Here is a 23,390-nt window from a genome sequence, read left to right as displayed (position 1 = left end):
CAACATTTAATTTCTAGCATGTCAAAGCAGCAGGATTTTCAAGGAACTTTTTCTGTTAAATTCTTTTGATGAAATTCCTTTTTAATCCACATCTTTATGTACTTACTAAAAAAGTAAAAGTCACAAAAAACAAGCAAACAAAAAAATAAATAAATAATGAATTTGTAATCTTTGAGGGTTCCACTCCCAAAGCACAAAAACAATGCCTTTCCTGGCCATTGTTGCAGGCAAGTCGTTCTCCTGCAGGCTTCAAGACTTTGTGTGGTAACACTGCCACCTTCTGGTGAGAATTGATTAAGCCTATGCAAAGAATTGGCTTTACACGGGACTGTACTGCATGTAGTTCATAACATTTGCACCAATGCTTAATCAAGCAGATAATGAGCAATAAAACTTGAGGCTATTGGTGTGAGTGTTTCTGTCAAAACTCATGAGACAGAGGGAGCCTTCAGTATAAATATTTATGCCTACCAAACAGATCAATGGCAATTAAAAAGGTCAAGGGCAGATGATGATGAATGTCCGTTGTATGTATTGATAAAATTTGACCACAATAATGAATTACAAATGACACACTTACACACAAGCTCCAGACAGCAGAGAAAATCAAAGGGATTAATTCATTGATCATGCTTAATCTGTCATAATTAATTCCATAGGAACAACGGTGATGAGAGCAAGTCTCCATTAAGCAGATAAATTATTCAGCAGGAGGACGTGGTGGACCCAAGACAAATGAGCTTGTGGGACCGGTGCAGCAGCCACGGACTAAAGCTAATTACAACCCTTTCTTGGAAACAAGCAGTTTTTTTGTTGTTGTTTTTTTTCGATATGCTTATTTGGAAACGCTTAGGTTGGAAGTGGGAAAAGCTTCACCTTGATTTCAGCTAATTTGACTTCATGTCTGTCATGAACAGTCTCAAGCTGTTCATGTCATACATGTTAAATTTACTGAACACATCTCTTTTTGTGAAAGTTTATCAATTAGGGATTTCACATTTATTTTATTTTTTTGGTTCGGATATACTCGTTTTTAACAAATAAAAACCAAAAGCTGTGAGTAAATGTGATTTGCAGCTTTTGGAGTCACATTTCTGAATCTGGACTGTTTTCTATAACGCAAAGAAGATGCATTGGATTTTGGTTGTAAACATTGCTTAGATGTTTTTTTATTAAGCCTGCAATAAATTAGAACACCAGTAAAAACTTATTTTTATATTTCAGTTCAAAAAGCTAAACCGTATATATATTATCTGCCTAGCTTGTGATATATTTCAGGCATTTATTTCTATGAACGAAAACCAACAAAAAATATTTTTAACACTGAAAGGCATGTTCATGTACCGTATTTATGGATTCAACACTTTCTCTGATCGCCTTTTGCATAAAGTATTGCATCACTCTGACATGGAGGCAGACAGTGCAGACTTCCTGTTGCTTTAGCAGCCTTCAGCAAACCTGATCTATCGTCTTCCTCTTGAAAAACATCCCTTAGATCAGGGGTGTCAAACTCAATTTCACCGAGGGCCACTTCTGCATATTGGCCACCCTCAATGGCCACATTGACGGTACAAATCAGGAGTGCATCCCTGCTAAAACACACCCCAGACAAAAGGTTGACTTTCCTCATTCAGTTCTGTAGAGGCTTATAATGAGTCAGTGGTCCAGGTGTGTTACAGAAGGAAAGCATCTAAAGCTGCAGAATGGTAGCTCTGGAAAACTAGACTTGGGCGCCCCTAGCATAAATGTATAAAAATGCAATGTTAAAAATAAATTAAACACCACCTCATATTGTTAAATAACTGATTTTATGTATTGAAGTTTTAAATATTACATTTGAGTTTCCATGGATGTAAAATTACTGCTCAGTTTAAAAATTACAATATTTAAATCAGTGTTTAAAGGTAAGCAAACAAATAATAAAAACAAGTCACATGGGCAGACATTGTAGACTTTACGCAAAGATTTACTCTCTGAGGCAACTGAAATCAATTTAAAAAATCCTTTCTGAATATCATCTCATGGACTCTGAGCTAAATGCGTCTTTCTGACCGGGAGCTGACAGCGTGTTGAAGAGTTATGGACCGGACGCTTTGGAGCGTCTGGTTAGGAAGCGCATTACAAACCTTTGGTTGAAATGGCGCGTTAAATTCAAGTCTCCATTACAGACCAGAGAAAACTAAAGAGAATGCAACGTTGTGCTAATCCATTTGAGGAGCCAGCAGTTTATCTTGAGGAAATAAATGACGATGCAAAAGTTAATTAGACTGTAACATGCGCAGTCCACTGCTCAACCACTGCGGATGGCAAAGACTTAGAAACCGCTGGGAGTAACTCATCCAGCGGATTTAACAAATGGAGCCTTCTTGGTGCACGTTACTCAGGAAAGCGGCGCTCTGGAGGAGCTGCAGACGTAACATCTGTCCGTTACGGAGAAGCGAAACCACGCAAAAAAATAAATAAATAAATGAGATGTAGTTTGTAGTCAATTCGTGAGCAAGACCTATTTTAAATCAATCATCGGCCTATAAAATGCTGGGGGCCCACATGTGGCCCACGTGCCTTGAGCATTACGCCATAGAACTGCCAATTGGCAATTGCAGTAAAGTAGCTTCGATTTCAAAGAAGCATACATTGAAGTCGATTGGCAAAATGAACCATCACAAAAGAGGAGGCTCTTGTTGTCTCACTGCACCCCAAGAGATGCATAACCTACAAAAACCATCTCTGCCTGGTTTTGAACCAGAGACCTTTTGCATGTAAAGCAAACATGATAACCACTACACTACAGGAACTGAACTTCTCTGCTCTGTTTCAGTTTGAGGTTCCAAAGTTGATGATGTGAGATGCAATGCATGAAAATTTCAACTGAGGCTTGCACTCAGATGCCTGGATTCAGAGTACAGACCATGACACCACAGAACCCTTGTTGACCTTTAGTAAACACCTGCAATGAATAGAAGATACTAAATCTGTTTCTATCTGGTTTTGAACCAGAGACCTTTTGCGTGTAAAGCAAATGTGATAACCACTACACTACAGAAACTCATGCTCTTTACAGTGTTCCCGGTAGATGATCCAAATTTTGTTAGAGACTAATGTCAACAATTGGCATGGAAAAATGTCAAATACTTATACCACAGATCCTCTCAGAGAGCACAGTAACTTGGTGAACAAACTGTCAGACAAACAATTGTGCCTAATTTCACATTACAGTCCATAAACTAAGCCTGGGGTCAAAAAATTGTATTGAAGATGTCATTAGCAGAGACAAATGGTTCTACAGAGACTTGGCTAAATGGCTATAAAATAAAATCAATACTTACAAATAAAAAAATGGTTCAAAAATAAAATTAACACATTAAAATAAAATAAAAAATATCTCTGAAATACAATCAACACTTGAAAATTAAAAATGGTTCAAAAGTAATATCAACACTTCAAAATACAAAATCTCTGGAAAATAAGATATCATGTATGTTGTTTTGAAAAACATTAGAATATAAGCACTTTTATCAAATCTTCATTGTGGTAAGATCATGTAAGTTCTTCTTAAATCCATGGAAACTCAACAGTTTGTAAGGTAGGTGAGTTAGCTCAGCAGGTTAGAGCACCGTGCTGGTAATGCTGAGGTCGTCGGTTCAAACCTGTACTGGTCACTTCATGTTTAAGGTCTTTCAGACAATCAACATTTCAAAATAAATAAGGGTTCAGAAATAAAATCAACACTCTACAATTAAAAAAATGGTTCAAAAACAAAATCAACATTTCAAAATTAAAAATGGTTCAAAAACAAAATCAACACTCCAAAATTAAAAATGGTTCAAAAATAAAGTCAACACTTTAAAATAAAAAATGGTTCAAAAATAAAATCAACACTTCAAAAATAAAATCAATACTTACAAATAAAGATAGTTCAAAAATAAAATCAACATTTTACAATTAAAAAATGTAAATTGTATTTTTGAACAATTAAAAAATGGTTCAAAAATGAAATCAACAGTTCAAAATATATAATGGTAACCAGTGTTGTGTTCAAGACCACCTAACCCAAGACCAAGACCAGAGTGTATCGAGACCGAGACAAGACCAAGACTTTTGGGGTCCGAGACCAAGTCAAGACCAAGACCGAGGGGAGTCGAGACCGAGTCAAGACCAAGACCAGCGGCATGCGCTACATGACACAATAAAATGTAAAATATGATCGAAATTGCTTCTCAAAATAATCTGAAAGATCCATATTACCATAAAACACCTAGATATTAAATACTTAATACATTTTACCAATATTAAATATTCCATTTATGTGCTAAAAAGTGTGATGGTCTCGTGCCATCCCTAAAAACATAACGCCCTGGGCATTTGCCCATATTGCTCATATAAGAAACCACCACCACTGTCTGCACCATTAAACATAGCAATTGAGGCAATGCCCTGACGGTAAATAACGCTCAACCATGAACACTGACCAAGGAGCAACAAGCAAGAAGTAACCAAACAGAAGGCGCTCATCGTGACTGTTTTCACTCTCTATCCCAGTACATGAAGCCAGGTAGTCTGACACCATGGCAGACATTACAGCTGCCACTTTGAACAAAAACAATCAAAGAGCAATGTGCATGCTCTGCGTGCTCTTTCATTTTTGTGTTTTAGTTATTTGTTAATTTAAATATTAACGTACATAATAAAATAAAATAATGATGCAGTGTACACAGAGCATTACAAGAACAAAGAACGGGTGTTCTGTCAGGTCAGATTGTCATACGCTTAACACGAACTCACGGTGTTCTGTCAGATCAGCATACGTTGTCAGATAGTCGTACGCTTAGCTCAGATATGCATACGCTGTCATTACCATATGATTTTATTTAATCAGCAACATAGAATCATGACGTAGATCATCATACACTTGGTTATTAACAGTTGTATGGCATCCAGCTACAGCCAGACCTGCTTTAAATACACTTTGAAACCACGACAACGCATGTATATCCATCTAGTTATCACATTATGTCATATTATAAACAATTTAATTACTTATTTTCATCATAACTTGTTGCATATACTGACAACTACACTAACGGTCGGACTTCTTAATGCGCATGCGCTGGCATGGTACTGACTGCATGTATGCTATTCTGACAGCGTATGGCTATGTGATAGAACACCGGCTGTATCTGTCAGACACGTCATTACCATATGATTTTATTTAATCAACAACATAGAATCATGACATAGATCGTCATACACTTTGTTATTAACAGTTGTATGGCATCCTGACTTAGCGGTTAAGTGAGTTTTACACGGGCGTGTGTTGCAGCTGACTCCACCAGCAGCCAGACGCTGCTTTAAATACACTTTGAAACCATGACAACACATGTATATCTATATAGTTATCATTGAAAACAATTTAATGACTTATGTTCATGATAACTTGCTACGTATGGTGAACTGACAACTCCTCTGACGGTCGGATTTCTTAATGCATGTATGCTAACCTGACAGCGTATGGCTATCTGATAGAACAACGGCTCTCAGTGACACTCCAGTCCTATCTAATAAGTAAAGAGCCGTGGAGAAGAATCGACTGTTTCTGAATGTCACCTCACTATATTGCAGACTTTTGGACATAGCGTTGTCCCATATATGCGACAAGTCAGTCTACACCTCCGCACAATAATTCAGCACAGTGAGTGATAACATTTTTCATCACAATGCTTATGTGTCTCTGTACAGCTAGCTTTGATAACATCACGTTAACGGAGCTTACCTTCTTTGAGCTACTTTTCTAAGTGACGAAAAAAGTTAGACATTGTCCCCACCGTCTGTGAAAGCGAAGCGCTGCTGAGTTAGCTGTGGCCATCGGATTTCTTACTATTTCTGCAGCGCTATTATATTACTGACGATTAGACAAACATTTTCTGCCGCTGAGAGGAAACCACTGCGCATGTCCTGGAGCGCCACGCGCGAGTGAAAGGTGGGGAGGGGAGGGGGGAGTAACAGAAACACATAGTTGCTTGGATTTTAATCGGTGCGTTTTGCATCCACTGAAAACAAAAATGTTAACAAATAAAGTGGACAGAATGCTGTACGTTTAGTGATATTTTCACAGTTGCGGTCTTGACTGGTCTTGAAATAAAATGCCGAGTCCTCAGAGCCCGAGACCGAGACAAGACCGAGACCAAATGCCGTCGAGTCCGAGACGAGACCATCAAAAAATGGTCTTAAGACCAAGACCAACTTCGAGTACCACAACACTGATGGTAACTGTTTCTGTCTTTTCAGTCCATAAACTAAGCCTGGGATCAAAAAATGAATTGAAGATGTCATTGGCAGAGACAAATGGTTCTACTGAGTCTTGGCTAAATGGCTAAAAAATAAAATCAATACTTACAAATAAAAAATGGTTAGGAAGCGCATTACAAACCTTTGGTTGAAATGGCGCGTTAAATTCAAGTCTCCATTACAGACCAGAGAAAACTAAAGAGAATGCAACGTTGTGTTAATCCATTTGAGGAGCCGGCAGTTTATCTTGAGGAAATAAATGACGATGCAAAAGTTAATTAGACTGTAACATGCGCAGTCCGCTGCTCAACCACTGCAGACGGCGAAGACTTAGAAACCGCTGGGAGTAACTCATCCAGCGGCTTTAACAAATGGGTGCACGTTACCCAGGAGAGCGGCGCTCTGGAGGAGCTGCAGACGTAACATCTGTCCATTTCGGAGAAGCGAAACCACGCAAAAAAAAAAAAAAAAAAAAAAAATTGTTAAAAGCACACACCGCTTTTCAATAAGCAGCTTGAGGGGACTCTGCTGCTCTCTAGTGGCGAGAAGCCGTAATGTTGGCTGGTAACAATCGGAATGCATTGTGGGAGATGTAGTTTGTAGTCAATTCGTGCTCAAAACCTAAAAAAGTCAATCATCGGCCTATAAAATGCTGGGGCGGGCCACATAAAATGACATGGCGGGCCACATGTGGCCCGCGAGCCTTGAGTTTGACACATGTGCCTTAGATTCTCAATGGGGGGTTTGGGTTGCAGGCCAATCCAGCCCAGTCAAATCATGATTAAATCAGGCAGTGTGGGCAGGTAAAAAGTCCTGCTGGAAAATGAAAACAGTTTCTTTACTAAAGCTCTTCAGCAGAGGAAAGCATGAAATGTTCTAATATCTCTAAGGCTTCTGTTAAAAAAAAAAAAAAAGAAAAGCAATTGAGAGAAAAACAGTTTGATGTCAAAAATTGGTGGAGACGATCCAATACATTGAGACGTACGAGGTGTATTTGGGAAGAATCAGGACATTTTATCCAATATAATTCAGGATGTTTTATTCAAATTACTTTTCAACATGTACAGTTGGATGTAGGCACAGGGTAAGACACACAGGCCCCAACATTTGTGTGCATTTGGATATTTTATCCTGTTTCCTGCTTCTGACAGATAAAATGCCCCTCATCAGATAGTCGCTTTGCACTCCTAAATATTAGGAAATTTTTCATCAAAAACTGACTTGGATCTACCGTTGCTTCAACCAGCTTTTCACACTTCGAGCTTTTTTCATATTTCAAAACTCATTTTACTTCCTGTGATAATCAAATCAGTTTAATAACAATGTTTTCTGCATGCATGTGGGGGACTCAAAGAACAAACCGCTGCATAACGGGAAAGATAAAAACAATCACATGAGGGCACTGGTCTTTCACATAAGCAATACAGGAAAAGCATTGCTATATACAGACATGTCCGAGTACGGACATAGGGGAGGTTCAAATGTGAATAGCTCTAGAGTTTCCACAATTTCTCCAGATTGTTTTTAATTACTCGAGTAATCCAAGAAATTATACAGCATTTTGGAAAAATTTTGTGATAACATTCTGTATGCAAGCGTCCAGTCGTCCAGACAGAGTCGTCTTCTTTCATCCAAAGCAGACACAGAGGACTAAAAGAAGGTTTCTCTGCAGAGCGGGCAGGTGGACTTGTTGCTGGAAGTGAACCACTTGTACTGTGGAAGAAGAGAAAAAGGCAATATCAATGCAGGCTGTCACTGGTTGCTTAGAGCACATTAATACTTCAATATCACATGTCTCACCAGACAAGCAGAATGGAACTTCTTCTTGCAGGTACGACAAGCTTTCTTTGGCAGGGAGTAGTTGGAGCCGTGAATAACAGAGAAACAGATCATGCAGTCCTCGATGCCCTCGAAGCGCTTATCGACGTTGTTCTTCCACAGAGCCAGGCCCTCCATTATGCTGCCGTTCTGACCGTACAAACAATGTTGTTGTTTTTTACCCTACTAATCCCAGCAAATAAAAATACTCGGCACTTTAAAAACACCTGAGTCTTAAGTGCCTTAAAAGAGTGCATTGATTGTTTTTCTACCTGATGTGTGAGGTAGGTGCTGAGCTGCAGCATCCAGTTCCTCCACTGCTGCACGGCGACGCCCACACGTCTCCCACTCTCCACAGTGATGGAGCCCAGAGGGTAGTTCTGCGGCAGCTGAATCACCAACTCGATGTAGATATCATCCACAGAGTACGTGGCAATCACCTCTCGCGCTGCTGAGCGGGCTTTAACCTGAGGAGACGTGATTAAAAAATATATTTATATATAGTCTTAATACCATAGGGGGGTCCTCCAGTCAGATAATCAAGCAGCGGATATACAATTAAACACCCAGATCACACTTAATGGACTGACACAAATGAGAGTTCATTAAATTTAACAGAACAGTATAATGTTGCACCTTCATTAAAGTGCAATGATGCATCACAAAATGTAGTTAATGATTCAACATCACACCTACTGGCAATCAAAAGATGGAAATATTTAACAAATTTCTTCTAAAAAAAACCCAAAACAAAACAAAACAAAAAAACAGTTTGGAGTGAAAAAGAACCAAGAAATGAAAGGTGATGGGAATCAGTTATTTTTATTTTGACTAGTGTATGGAAATATTGAAATCCTATCTTTTTTTATTCTGTGAATGCACCACCCTAAGGACCACCAAGACAAGCCAACATCACAAATCTGATGCGGATAATGTAATTTGGTGATGCAACTCAAACTTAGCCATAATGAAGCACTGGGAAGCTGGAAGCCTTTTGTACAGCATGTCAGCTGCTCATTTAAGTTGCAGAAGAGGACAAGAGTCAAAGACCGTCGGCGGATCACAAAAAGGCTGAAAAAGCCAGTAAATGATGCTAAAATCCTGTTAAACATGTCAACTCTATAATGGTTGTTTTCATGGATCACTCACATTCAGCATGAATAATTATTAAAGTTTATGGCAGGCTTTTCATAGAGAGACTAGGAAGTCTAGACGACAAGTCTGGATGAAAATATTTTCAATGCTGTTCATGTTTTTTTGCCCTTAGCAAACTGTATTGTCTAAAATCTGTATCAGCAGATTCTAACTTATAAAATTAAGAGATCAGAAATTGGCTATAAAATTCTGATAGGTGCACAGTGTAAATTGTTTTCTCTTTTCTTTAACCCTTTGGGATCTGTGTTCCCACTGGTGTAATTACACCATGTAACGTTTTCAAAGGTCCGTAGCAAAAACACTTTTAAAAAGTGTAGATTTTAAACTACACCTAATTTTGGTTTGATGTTCATACATCATGTAAAGATAGTGATCTGATAGTAAGTTAACGTTTATCCAAAGTGTTTAAGCTTAACGGGTCGATATTCAGCCTTTTGTTTGCTCCTCTACCTTGAAAAGTAAACTTCAAACTTATGATAAATATGTTTTTGACGCAGTATATGAAATGTTAAACCAAAACCAAACAAAAGGGCTTCTAAGCTTCCCAAAGACTTTCACATAAGAAAATGCAAAAGCCTGCACCAGAAACTACAAAGTATATTCTATATCAAGAGAACCTAGCTGACAAATCAAGAAATCTATTTGTGTTAAACATGTACATATAGAAACAGCTTAAATATACCGCTTTCCATTATGACATGAGTGATTAGCTTACATCTATTAAACTTGACATTTTAAAACGACTTAAGTCTAGAAAATTACTGTTTCACAGCAGGAGCAAATTAGGAGTTTAACAAATGCTTTCTGAAGGCTGTCTTGTTCAGTGTGCAGAGTGCATTTAGCCTGCCAACTTACAGTCATGCTGTCAAACATCTGAGTGCTGTCGTGGACCGAGGAGATCTCCTGGGCCGACAGAACAGGACTGACGTATTTACTGGTGAACTTCTCCACGGCAGAGCTCACTCTCTTCTCCTGGCTGTTCCACCACAGACGCACCATGGCAGGCAGGTCCTGCACTGTGCTGTAGTACACACTGCAGGCCAGGTGGGGGAGCTCCCACTCGACACCAACATTCTCTGCAGTCAAGTCACAGCACAGAAAAAAATGAAGAACTCAGACAGACCCGTTTAAGCTTTTTTTATTATTATTTACAGACTCAACCGTTAACGTATATGATTGGGCTGAACACACCTGCATGCCACGTGTTAAAAATATTTAGACGTTAAAACTTTGAAAAATGTGAATTTGTCCTTCCACTTGACTATCCTATACTTTGTATTGCTCTATCACATAAAATCCCAATAAATACACTGAAACTTGTAACTTGGTGTGAAAAGTGGTGCAAACACATTTACACAGCATCAGATCTTATTTTATTTGATTTACACATAGTTACACTTAGCAGGATTTTCTGAATGTATAGATGCAGTTTGTTAAAATGTGCAACCATTCAAAGGATAGGAATAGCTTTGCAAAATACTAAAAGTTTCAAAGTGACTTACTGTCAACTGTGAGAAGCAGACTCTCTGTGAAGAAAGTTTTACTCTCCTTTGTCTCCGTCCCCTGGCCCGGGCAAGTCGGGTTCTCAGGCATCAGTTTGAAGAGATGGAGCAGCAGCTTGTTAAGAGAGCAGCTTCTCTTCAGATACTGAGCATAATGGGCACGCAGCTACATTAAAAAAAAAAGTGTGACAGTACATCAAAATCAGCTTCTTTAGTCTTTATAAACCCACATTTCCAGTAGAAATTAGACAGAGACTCACATGGGAGGGGGAGGATTTGAAAAAAGTAAGGAGTAGTTTCCATGCAAGAAGGTAAGCCAGTATGCAGGAGTATTCCACGCTGAGAGGCTGGACCACTGCGAACTCTCCCACCTGAAGCGCTGCCAGGATGCTGTCACACAACTCTTCACAGGTCGACAGAATGGCCATGAGTGCAGCTGGAGGAGATCTGAGATCAAACACACCACAACTTGAACAAATATATACGCTTGTTTCATTTTATTCATTTCTTTCTTTTCAATTATGCATTGTGATGAGGCAACAGAATTTCTCCACTTTCACTTACAGACATGGCTCATCTCTGTCGTCATCAGACTTATTGTTATCGCCTTCGCCATCACATTCAGGCAGCTGTGGCATCACCCTTCATCGACAAAAAGAAGTTTTTCTTTAACATTGTGTGCAAAACATCAGCTAACCTGACAGACAGAACAGATCTACAGTGTTGAGCAAATTCAACATCAGTGTTGTGGTCAAGACCACCTAACCCAAGACCAAGACAAGACCAAGACCAGAGTGTATCGAGACAAACAAAGAGCAATGTGCATGCTCTGTGTGATCTTTCATTCTTGTTTTATTTATTTGTTAATTAAAAAAATATCAATATACATAATTAAATAAAATAATGACAGCTACTGCAGTGTACGCAGAGCATTACAAGAACACAGAATGGTGTTCTGCCAGGTCAGCATACGCTGTCATATCGTCATATGCTTAGCCAGGCCTCATGGCTATATCTGTCAGACACGTCATTACCTTATGATTTTATTTAATCAGCAACATAAAATCATAACATATGGTCATACACTTTGTTATTAACAGTTATATGGCATCCTGACTTAACAGTTAAGTAGGATAATGAGTTTTACACGACCGTGTGTTGTAGTTGACTGCAGCTGCAGCCAGACCCTGCTTTAAATACACTTTGAAACCACGACAACGCATGTATATCTATCATTGAAAACTATTTAATGACTTATTTTTGTCATAACTTGTTGTATATGGTGAACTGACAACTTCTCTGATGGTCGGACTTCTTAATGCGCAGGTATGGTACTCACTGCATGTACGCTATTCTGACAGCGTATGGTAATCTGATAGAACAACGGCTCTCACTGACACTCCAGTCTTATCTTCTAAGTAAAGAGCTGTTCAGAAAAATCGGATTGTTCCTAAGTGTCACGCCACTATATTGCAGACATTTGGACACAGTGTTGTCCCATATATGCGACAAATCAGTCAACACCTCCGCACAATGATTCAGCGCAGTGAGTGACAACTTTTTTTCATCACAAATAATGTGTCTCTGTACAGCTAGCTTTGCTAACATCACGTCAACAGAGCTTACCTTTCTTTGAGCTTCTTTTCTAAGTGACGAAAAAAGTTAGACTAGACCCCACCGTCTGTGAAAGTGAAGCGCTGCTGAGTTAGCTGTGGCCATCGGATTTCTTATGATTTATGCAGCGCTATTCTATTACTGACGATTAGACAGACATCTTCTGCCGCTGAGAGGAAACCACTGCGCATGTCTCAGAGCGCCGAATGCAAGTGAAAGATGGGGAGAGGGAAGTAACAGAAACACGTAATTGCTTGGATTTTAATCGGTGTGTTTTGCATCCAGTGAAAACAAAGATGTTAACAAATAAACTGGACAGTATGCTGTACGCTTAGTGATATATTCACATTTGGGGTCTTGACCGGTCTTGAAATAAAATGCCGAGTCCTCAGAGCCTGAGACCGAGACAAGACCGAGACCAAATGCGGTCGAGTCCGAGACCATCAATAAATGGTCTCGAGACCAAGACCGATCTCGAGAACTATAACACTGCTCAACACTATAGATCAGACTTACTTCAAGTGTTTTTCTGACAGAATCAAGCAATTCTCACAACAAGAAAGAAAAACGCTTACTTCTCCAGCATGTGGTGAACAGTTATCTGCAAAGGCCTGGCTTTGAACAGCAGCAGGGGACACAAAGTGTTCAGCAGGGTCTGCAGAGGCTCTGGCAGGTTGGTCTTTTGGTCTGCTATAAATCGTGGCGTCAAGGAGTTTTGGTTTAGTTGCTGGACTGGAATGTAAGTCAGAGCCAAACCAAGCGACTGGAGAACAGCCATGGGGAACACAGGGTCATCCGGTTCAGGAAAAGCCTCTGATTGAACCAGAAATAATAAGTGAATAAAGATGTTAAAATTAGGACAATTAGTACAATTACTTGCCAACATAAAGGTAACACACGTACCAGTGATTCTCACTGGCAGGGGCAACAGGAGGTTGTAGATTCCCTCTATGAAGAAATCTTTCCATTCGCCAGCCAGCTCTGATGGCAGCTTCTCCAGGACGTCGGAGGACGGCGACGCGAAGAACTGGTTCAGCGTCACGATCAATGCAGAGTTCTCGCACACAAATAGCTGTGCCCAAGGGTTCCACAGACAGCTCACATTCTCACTGGCAGTCTGGGTTTGGATAAAGTTAAAAACTGAGTTATGTTAGAGAAAACAGCAGCTCTGCTCAGAGAACCTGATGACAGAAGAAGTACTATTCATGAGCTCCACAAATCTGGTCTACAAGAGCGGCAAGATCAAGCATTTGTTAAAGGGAAGACACAAACCATTCATGGAGAAGAAGGTAGTTTAGTCAGATTACAGTCAAATTTAACTCTTTACTAAAGTATGTAAGGCAACTAACAGCCTACAGTAATACATGGTGGTGGCAGCATCAGGCTGTGGGCTTGCTTTTATTCACTAAGGACGAGAAAGTTGGTCATAACTGATGGGAAACTGGAAGGAGTTTAAAACTGAGCAATACTGGGAAGAATCTGTTTGTAGAGCAGAGTCGCATCTTCCAGCACGACAGAAACTTCAAACACAGCCAGAGCTCAAATGAAATCATCTGTGGCAAACTTTGAAAATTACTGTTCCACAAACGCTCTTTGTCTGATCTCACTAAGATTTAAATGTTTAACAAAGAACAACAAATCAAATTTTCAGTCTATAGATGTAAATACATCAAGAAAGTTGGGTTTACAAAGTATAAATTCAGGGGCGGCCAAGGAAAATCCACACAAGCTTTTTTCAGTTCCTGTGTTTTTCTGCTTCACATTTTTGCACTGCTTTGTATCGGCCTACTAGTGAAGTAAAATAAATAGAAATGTGTGGTTGTGATGTGACAGAATGTGGAGTGAATAGTTTTGTGAGGCAGAATCTTTGTCTCACCTCCAACCAGGCCAACATGGAGCAGAGCAGAAAGTCCCACTGGTTTCCCCCAAGAACGGCTGGACAGTGAGTCACCAGCCAACACAAGAATCGAATCATCTCCACATTAAGGTTCAGCTGCTCAGATGTCGTTTCGGACAAGTCACTGAAATACACAGATGTGGCTAATTTAACAGCAGGAGAGGAACTGATCTGTAACAACGTCAGTCGACACATCAGCGTTTTCTATGGTCCTGAACGCATAAAGTGTCTAATCTACAGATTAACTTTGTTTTTTAAAGACATGCTGCAAATCTTGCACATCACAGCAGTATCTGCTAGTGTAAAAGTTGTTTCAGTTACCAGCTAAAGAGAAACCAGTCCTCCCTGCTGTTCCTCCATTCCATCAGAGTGGCAAGGACAGCCTGAATGACCTCCTCTTCAACCGGCGTGTTGGCGTTCAGGCAGCACAGCAGCACTGCCAGACTGCCATAAACATCTGCAACACACAGCCAACAATTACTACTTGCATATATACATCTATCAGATATAGATTCCTGTATAGTGCTATGGTGTCTCACGTTCATCCTCTTGCCAGTTGATTATTCCAGCAGTAGCCAAAGCAATCAGAGTTTCTCTGTCTTCTTTAGCCATAAGTGGGCAGAGCACCTGCAGCGTGCTCAGTTTGCTCAGATTCACTGGGAAAAGACTGATTAGATAAACATATTTAGTATAAAACAAAACAAGAGCTACAATTTCACAGCTAAGAATGTTCAGAAAAAAAAAAACTGAAAATCAAATACTTTCTTATAAATTACTGACCTGTCTGCACTATCATAAAGTCTTTTTAGAGCTCCACTGCAAGTGGCTGCCAAGTCGTTGGTGTGAATGTAGTTTTCTAGAGTCAGAGACCACAGACCTCCATCTGTCACGGACCTTATGGTCAGAAAAGGAGAAGAATTTAATCAGAGGATAATATTCAAAATTACTTCTAGAAAAATTAAAGAAAGCCTGAGGTGAATCTGACCTTGAGTAGAGGGTCTCTAGCAGAGATTTCATTGGGACTTTGCTGTGGAGTCCATCTGATAGTCCCCATTCAGCCAGCAGGTTGTGATAAGCAGATGCTACTGGGGGCCGGAAATCGAGCTCCTTACACCACTGCAGCGCGTACAACACTTCTGAAACTGTTGAATAGGAACAAACTTATGAAAGCATCAAAAACTGGTAGAAGAAAACGATTTTGTTCTTAACAGAGAGTCCTGTTTTCTACCTGTGCCTGTAAGGTTTGGGAGGAATGAAGAACACGGCGCCTCCTTTTGGCCAGAAGCTAGAACTGCAGCAGTCTGGGCCACAATTCCCAAGACGGCACAGACACAGAGGTGAGCAGGCAGCCTGTTTGAGTCTCTGAACTTCCACATGTCCTTAGAGGGTTTTTCACAAACTCCTCTGTGACGGTTGGACAGCAAAGGAGATTTGACCCACTGAAGACAACAAGTGAAAAAAAAAAAAATGGAGGTACCACATGAATGCTAAATGTTTTCTTTGTGCAGTGCCTTGCAAAGTATTCCTACCCCTCAAATGTTTGTTATTTTGTCACTCGAGGAGGACAAACGTCAATTCATTTTATGGGAATATTATCCAAGACCAGCACAAATTAGTAAATACATTTGAAATGGATGAAACAGTTTCCAATATTTTTACTAAATTCTAAATATGGTGAAATGCTTATGTATCAAAACCCTTTTAATGCTACTGGCCTAAAATAAATCTAGTGCAACCAATAATCTTTAGAGGTAACCTGACCTATAACACCTTGGTGTAATTTAATCTCGGTGTGAATGCAGCTGTTCTTTGAACTGATCAGTCTGTTTAACGTTACTCAACAACAGATTAAGTAACGTACCAGATAGGTCAGGGGCAGAAAGTTTGTAAGAAGATTAAGGCTTCAGTTAGGCTATAAAACGAAAACATTTGATAGAAAACTGCTCAATCCATCATCTCAAAATGGAAAGAGTAAATCACAAAGATTCCTAAATCTGCCACATAAAATTTCAACAAAATACAATGAAAAGTAAAATTTCTTGGTGTAATGTAGCAGTATGTGAAAAAGTTCATGAGTAGGATTATTTTTGCAAGGCCTCTGTAATCACTATGCAGATGTTCTTGAATTTTTCCATAGTCAGGTGTGGACTTGCTGACCTGAGGGGACAGGGCGTGTCTGATTCTGGTCCACTCCGTCTGGCTCGGTGTCAGAAGAGCAAAGAATTGGCTGAGGACGGAGGATGCTTGGTCGCCAACGGAGACGATTGTTTCCACTAAGCTTTGGACAGCTCCGACTAAAACCTGCAAGCTAAAACAAAACAAATAATAATAATAATAATAATAATTCAAGATAACGCAAAAGACCAATTGAAAAAAATAAGATGCACGTACAAATATTTACCTTTTAATATCGAGACTGATGGTCAGAAGCTGCTTCATGACCCAGACGGCTGCACTGTGCAGGAAGCCGCCTTGGCGGACCTCGCATTCACAGTGTTGCACCAGTGTCCTGACTCCAGCTATGCACACTTTCTTCAGCTTATCCAACAGTGATTCTGAAAAGTAATGGCAACATGAATTTGCTTTTTCTTTCTCTCGCAGCTTAATTAGACATTTTTGTGCAACGTGTGTGTGTGTGTGTGTGTGTGTGTGTGTGTGTGTGTGTGTGTGTGTGTGTGTGTGTGTGGACCCACCAGACAGCTGAGTGTGTCTTTGATCTTGCGCAGTCAGCTGGAAGACGGTCAGCAGGAGCTCCTCAGCAGAGAGGAGCAGCAGGCAATCCTGCACGGAGCAGAAGAAAGAGGAAGCCACGTCGCAGATGAAGGAGATGAGCGGCTCCATGTTGCCCGCGTCCGACAGACTCTTGGTCTCGGACAGAGTAGTGTGGAGCTTCTCCAACATTTTCTCCATGTACACCTCCCCAATTAAAGACTCTAAACACATCAGAATGTAAGACGGATCATCTGTTTTGTCAAGCACAGAGAAACTCTTTGTAGTATTTCTGCACAGTTTCTCTGGAGTTACCATTGTTGTTGTTCTGAGAGAGAACGAGGCTGATAAGCGTCCAGCTGCTGTTGCTTGTGGGGGTTTTGGGAGCAGACGAGTTGTGCTCCATCCTGCAGAGCTCTTCAGTCAGACCCAGGAGCTGCTCGCCCAGAACCGAACCTTTCAGCCAGTTCCTGCAGCTTGCCCGAGTCTTGGGATCTTTACATGCCTTTAAAAGTTAGAAAACAGAGTCAAGGAGTCTCTTCTAAACATAAACCACAAACTGGTTTAAGTCTCATGAAAACTGAATATTTACTCTCTGAATAATTTGCAGGATAATTCTCCACTCCAAACCCATCTAGAAAGAAGAGAAACGGACCATTAAAAACAAGGGGGGAAAAAAAAAAGGTAAAACTGCAGTTGGATATCAAACAAATGAGGATGAGGTTACCGTGGTGATGTGATTAAGAATATGTGTGGTCTCCTCCTGGCTGCAGCAGGACAGTGAGCTGAAAACCATCTCCACCAGGTGCTCGGTATCGCTGCGGCCCACCTCCGCCAGCCACATGACCACACGCCTCAGCAGAAACTGAACTGATGGATTTTTCTCCTCCGTCCATTTATCATCTCCAGGTTTAATTTCGTCAAATTCAAGTAAGGTCTGAAACAAGTAAAAATGTAAGATAAAATCTATCCTAGTGTGAAGATAAAAATGCCACTTTAGGAGTTTTGGTTTGAACGCTTTTACAGACAAACAGTTGCACAGTATATAGCATTCGAAAAGTCATCGCACTATAAATTAATTTGCTTAACCAGATTTTGCAGCAGAGAAATCGCTGTCAAATGAAAATAGATCGTTGACTTACACTGAAAATCCTGGGCGTGTGGAAAGACTGCAGGAGAAGGGACAGAAAAACAAGATGTTTCTCTGAGTTTTTCTCATTCACATGCACGAGGCACAGCTGAGCCAGCTGGCACACGGCGTCTTCAAAATGCTGAGTCTGTAGGGACCCAAACGCCTTCTCCTGCACAGGCTCTGACACAGCCTGCGCAAACTTTTCAAGTCCCTCTCCCTGAATGACTGATTTCTCATCCTCCTCTGTCTTCGTGAGACACATCCTGACAGATTTCTTCTTCTGGGTTTGTTTTTTCCTTATTCTCTCAGGATTGCGCATGACCTGGAGAGATTCGAGAGGGAAAACAACCAGCTCTTATTTCAGATATGTTTTGCTTGATACATTTCACTGAAGCACAAAAGCAAACTCACCTGCAGCAAAGTGGCTACGCCTTCCAAAGCCTGAAGATCAACGTCCTCGTCGTCGACAAAACGCACACACAGGAGACAGAGTTCCTCCCAGAAGTCAGCTAAAAGTCTCTTGAAGACGTCCTTGTTGTCATTTTCCTCGCCTTCACCGTGTAATCCCGCCCTCTTCTCCCAGGAAATGAGCATTTCGGTGATCAGCAGGAAAAGAGGCCCATTCTGAAGGGAAGAATTTCTAATAGCCTTTTCTATCAAAGGTAGGAGCTGCAGAAATAGAGCAAAACACTGTTAAGAAACATCTGAGAGTCAGAAGATGAAAATAGTTGGGAAAATTTGGCATGACAGCCTGATCACACCTGCTGGGAAATGAGCATGCTCCTCATTTTCTCCTGAGGCTGCTCGTCCCCGGCGTTCTGCATTATGCTGTACCGCAAGCACTCAACGAAAGACGTCATTATGACCGCGCTCTCCGACGGGCTCATCACCGCACGCTCGCTGGACAGGCTGACCAACACAAAACACGCAGAAATACAGGAATTATGTTTGGAAAATGCACGTCGGATAACATTTCACATATAGAAACACAAACGTTACAAAAGTTACCCTTGCAGGAATGCGGTGTAAAAAGTGGTGTAGAAGTCCAAGTCAGGATTGGTGATTTGCTGCGGCAGTTTACTGAGGAGAGGCATGAGATTCGGATGCAGCCCTTTAGCCATGCCTCTACCTCCTTCTTTCAACAGAGCCCAGAGTTTAGGAAGAAAGCCCTTCTTGGCATTTACATGTGTCCAACAATCCTGAAACATTTAACAGAAGATTAAGAAATCACACTTAAGAAACTAAAGATTTTAAAGAAAATGAGATGCTAAATATATCCGTGATTGAGTTGCGTTGAGAACCGCTTCAAGAAGAACTATTTGTTTTCTGTATTTATCAGGTTCTCACCTTATTGAGGAGGAATTCTGACTCGCTTTTTTCTAATTGTTTTTTTTTTTTTTCCACATGACTCTTCAAGATTTCAGTCTTGATTTTGTTTTTTTCCCCCCAACCTCCTCTGTTAAAGACCAGATGTCTTCAGGACTGTTTAATGACCCAGTTTGGGTCAAACTTTAGCTATCTCGAAATTCCCACTAGAATGTTTTGCAAGAAGATTTCATAGTGGTCTCAATAGCCTCTTTGACCACAGTGTTGTTATACAGTCACAAACACAAGACCCTCTTTATGCTCCTTCTGGCTGTTCATAAATCAGCATATTAAGCCAAAAATGTCCTGCATAGGAAGAATCTATCAAACATCTCCAAGTCTTTTGGGGGGGAAAAAAACATTTAACATGTTTTTGTGCCTCAAAATTTCTTTTACTCATTATCCTGGGATTTTTAACAGCCAATACTAGTTTAGTCCGGCCCCTATGGTTTCACTATTCAAACCATCTCTGCACAATTTAGTGCGATTTGTTAAATATTTAATGGCGAGACAAACCTGAAGAATTTAGCGAAAGGAGATAATGTCTGCATCAGGGCCATGTCTGGGATTTTTCAGGCTGCATATGAGCTGTCAAAAGCTCTACTTGTCTACACTGAAGTCCAGTAGTTCCTTCAACTGCAGCTTTTTATTTGCCATTTTATTTGTAGACTAAAGAGACATTCTCCTGGCTTCCAAACAAGTCAGAAGCTAGTCAGTTTTTTCTAGTAGTATTGTCCTGAAATGTAGCATGTAACACAACAACTCAGTCCTGTAAACTTTGAGATGTAGTTTTTGGGTTTATTGCACAGCCTAATGGCAAGTACTAAAAAGTTTACCAATGCTCAAGTGATTTTCTCTCAGAAATATTCCTGCTTTGTTTCCTGGTATCAAAACAGGGAATAATATCTTTTCACCTGATCTACCAATAAACATCTAGAATTCTCTTTGATTTACCTACTGATTTCACTATTAAAACCAATTTTAGACAACATATGAACATGCAGGACAGATTCACTGTCCTGCATGTTTTAGATGTTACTCTGCTCCAACAGAACTGACTCTGCTGGTCAGGACTATGGCAGCAGAGGAACCCCTACAACATGCAGGACAGTGGGCTCTGAGGAAGCAGGGTCGTTCAAACTCACAGGAATAGTGGACACAACATGAAGAACTGCCTCCCACACGTGAGGAAGCACAACAGGGTCTGTGTCATCGATACTGAGGAGAACAGCAGGGCAGAGTCGTGCTGCTTCGCTCTGAACCAGATCAGGTGTGAATTCACACAGAGCACACAGCATCTCAAAAAAGGCTCCTCTGACCTGTGGAGCAACACACGGGGTTACTGCAACTGTAATGACTGACAGGGAGTTGCGGTAGTAACAAGGGCTAACAAAGCACATGTTCTTGTTCGAATCTTCTCGCTTTGAATGTAAACGTCATTTAATGCACACCTGTGGCGTCTTGTGCTTGCTGTATTTCCAGAACTTTCCAGAGTTAGCCAGTAGACCTAATCTTTGCTGCAGTGCTGCCCTGTCATCCTGAAGCAGTAAGGAAAGTAGCCTCTTCACCCCCAACAGCGAGCTGGTCAGCATGCGAACATATTTGGTTTCTCTTTCCTCTTCTGACACACTTCTGTTGAACAAGAGTACAAGTGCCTCAGTAAATCTTTTTCCTCAAAAATATATCATTACTGCACACACACAGAAAAGGAACAGACAGAAGCTAAGATTAAGTAAAGGTTTTTAACATACTGTGAATCACTGAGAGTGTCTGCGGTTTCCTTTAATAGAACATCTTGAAGCACCTGCAACACAGTAATAAATTATATGTCTTACATACGTAGGACCTTTAGAAATTTCTTGTCACATCACAACCACAAACTTCAACGTTTTTATTTGGATTTTATGAGGGACCAATGGAAAGCAATGCATTTTCGGAAACAGGGAAAACAATGATGATATTGTTTTCAACATTTTTTACAAATAAATATATGGACAGGGTGACATGCATTTGTATTCAGCTCATTTTCCTGTCATAGCTTTCTAATAAAACTCCATGAAAGCAACTGCCTTCCGTAATGATTAATTAGTAAACTGTGACCACCGGTGTGAAATTTAATCAGTGTAAATGCTGAAGGATGCAGGCAAATACAGGAAAATCATGGAAATGTTGACCATTTCAACTGGTTAGGGGTAAATCTGAGTCATGTGTTAGAATGGTGTAGTCAAAGTTCAGCTCTAAATAAAATTCTGTGACAAGACAGAACATATCTTCAAACTCTGTTATGCACATAAAACCAAAACAAAATATACTGATGTTTGCAGTTGCAAAAATTACATGAAAACCTTTAAGAGTAGGGATATTTCTGCAATGTACCACTTCTGCGTATTTTAGCACAAGAATCCACATTTCTGCAGAAAAGCCAACATTTCCACTCACAGTAAGGATCTCGTCCTTGCAGAAGCTGAGAGCTTCAGGTTGTTTAGCAGGTGAGAACGCAGCCTGAAAGGCCTGGCAGGCGGCAGAGGCTGCGGGCGTGTAAGTGTCACACTGCGATAGAATCCAGTGGCCCATCAAACTCTTCAGAAACGGGGCCAGGCTGCGACGCACTTTTAGCACCAGCTGTTCAAAAGCTTGCTGAGTGGCCTCCCTGATACGGCGGTCATGGTCCTAACACATGAAATGAGAAACAAAGAAACACTTTAATGCATGATTGGAAAATTAGTTGAAAAATTAATTATTTCAACTATTAAAAACATTAGAGATCAAGACCAATATCTATTTTATTAAGGATTAAAATGACAATAAAATGTGCTGCTGTTACACTATTAGTTACATTTATGCATCACATCATGTCTCGCATGCATCACAGTACACACTGTTAATTGCTGTGCGTGTAAATCAAAAATAGTTATTTTGTTTTAAAGCTTACTGAGTAGGAAGACAAATGGCCAATTTTCATCACTGGCAGATTGGTTTATCAAATTATATTATGTAAAGTGACTATGCTGAGTGGATAACTGTATGAATGTCAAGTGAATTAACAACTTACCACTGATATCTTGCAGTAAATTCTTGGCCAGTATGGCAGAACTCCCTTCACCTCTTCTGCATCCCGTTCCTGACACATGGCCCCAAAGTCCTGCACTGCCTGAGAAGAACAAGCTTATTAAACACACTCTCAACGATACGAGCTCGAAGGTGATGTTTTTATTCCTAATTTTTACAAAGAAAACATATTTCGCTTCAAGTTCACAAGAGCATCAAATATACATTATGTCTGATTCTGCAGATCAACATTCCGAACAGATCCAGATCAAGCTCACTTTCAGTCTGGTGACAACATCCCTCTTTGAGAGTTTCCTTAGCACTAGGCGGAAATCAGCATCCACCAGGTTGTCTATTTCCTCCGCTCCGTGGACAGCTGGGACATAACTCAGCTCAGAGGTGACCGTGGTGTCGAAGCCCACGAAGCCCGGGATGGCACCCCCTTCCCGGGCCAGAACCTCCGCAGCTCGGCCGCTGCTGGACGGCTGATTACAGGAAACAATACATGATTTCACACAACAATGGAGGTAATAAAAATACGCCTGATGGTCAGTTTATGGTCGTCAAACAGTTTAAACATGCGTCGTTTTAGCTGAAACCACGAAGTTTGTATTAGCTCGTGTTAGCTCACTTTGTACCATCAACGCTGTTTCACAGATATTGGTGGTTGCTTACCCGAACATTTCCTTTTGTTCGTTGTTTGTTCTTTCCCCCCATGATGATCTTCCTACATCTGAACTCTATAACTTATACAAATGTGTTCTTACTAGCTATCACATAGGACCTCAACTCGGAAGTGACCAATACCATCTCAGTCCTACGTCACTATAGACCTTAACATATTTAAAGCAACAAGTTGAGAAAA

The 23,390-nt window shown here is 40.5% G+C and overlaps 1 protein-coding gene and 1 non-coding gene across 2 annotated transcripts; both read right to left on the bottom strand.

Annotated features, from left to right (window-relative positions):
* Positions 1-2,973: 2,973 nt before the first annotated feature.
* On the bottom strand, positions 2,974-3,046 carry trnav-uac (transfer RNA valine (anticodon UAC)). Its single transcript has one exon. It is a non-coding gene; the product is annotated as a tRNA-Val (tRNA).
* Positions 3,047-7,306: 4,260 nt separating this feature from the next.
* ltn1 (listerin E3 ubiquitin protein ligase 1) lies at positions 7,307-23,369 on the bottom strand. Its single transcript, XM_014970386.2, has 32 exons — positions 23,201-23,369; positions 22,804-23,010; positions 22,530-22,628; positions 21,917-22,147; positions 21,229-21,281; positions 20,929-21,109; positions 20,623-20,796; positions 19,121-19,311; positions 18,874-19,021; positions 18,524-18,781; positions 18,123-18,434; positions 17,708-17,917; positions 17,573-17,614; positions 17,296-17,485; positions 16,965-17,204; positions 16,673-16,826; positions 16,429-16,579; positions 15,500-15,710; positions 15,257-15,413; positions 15,052-15,165; positions 14,811-14,938; positions 14,593-14,728; positions 14,251-14,395; positions 13,278-13,491; positions 12,950-13,187; positions 11,325-11,402; positions 11,021-11,207; positions 10,761-10,926; positions 10,114-10,334; positions 8,376-8,570; positions 8,086-8,253; positions 7,307-7,998 (listed from the first exon to the last, which is right to left on the bottom strand). Exons 1-32 carry the CDS (start codon positions 23,240-23,242, stop codon positions 7,936-7,938), a joined length of 5,304 nt encoding a protein of 1,767 aa, XP_014825872.2. The 5' UTR covers positions 23,243-23,369; the 3' UTR covers positions 7,307-7,935.
* Positions 23,370-23,390: the final 21 nt, after the last annotated feature.

This window comes from Poecilia mexicana, unplaced genomic scaffold (assembly GCF_051168715.1).
Source record: "Poecilia mexicana isolate PSO_F unplaced genomic scaffold, ASM5116871v1 scaffold_14, whole genome shotgun sequence".
NCBI classification, from domain to species: domain Eukaryota; kingdom Metazoa; phylum Chordata; class Actinopteri; order Cyprinodontiformes; family Poeciliidae; genus Poecilia; species Poecilia mexicana.
Note: the sequence above shows the minus strand (reverse complement) of the source record. Positions and strands in the feature narration are given on the sequence as shown.

What these genes read in the sequence shown, in the direction of transcription:
- ltn1 (XM_014970386.2), bottom strand. Translation starts at nt 23,242, where the DNA reads ATGGGGGGAAAGAACAAACAACGAACAAAAGGAAATGTTCGG. An exon ending in ATGTTGTCACCAGACTGAAA is followed by an intron (nt 22,629 to 22,803) that starts GTGAGCTTGATC and finishes TGTTCTTCTCAG; the next exon opens with GCAGTGCAGGACTTTGGGGC. An exon ending in GCGTAGCCACTTTGCTGCAG is followed by an intron (nt 18,435 to 18,523) that starts GTGAGTTTGCTT and finishes GAATCTCTCCAG; the next exon opens with GTCATGCGCAATCCTGAGAG.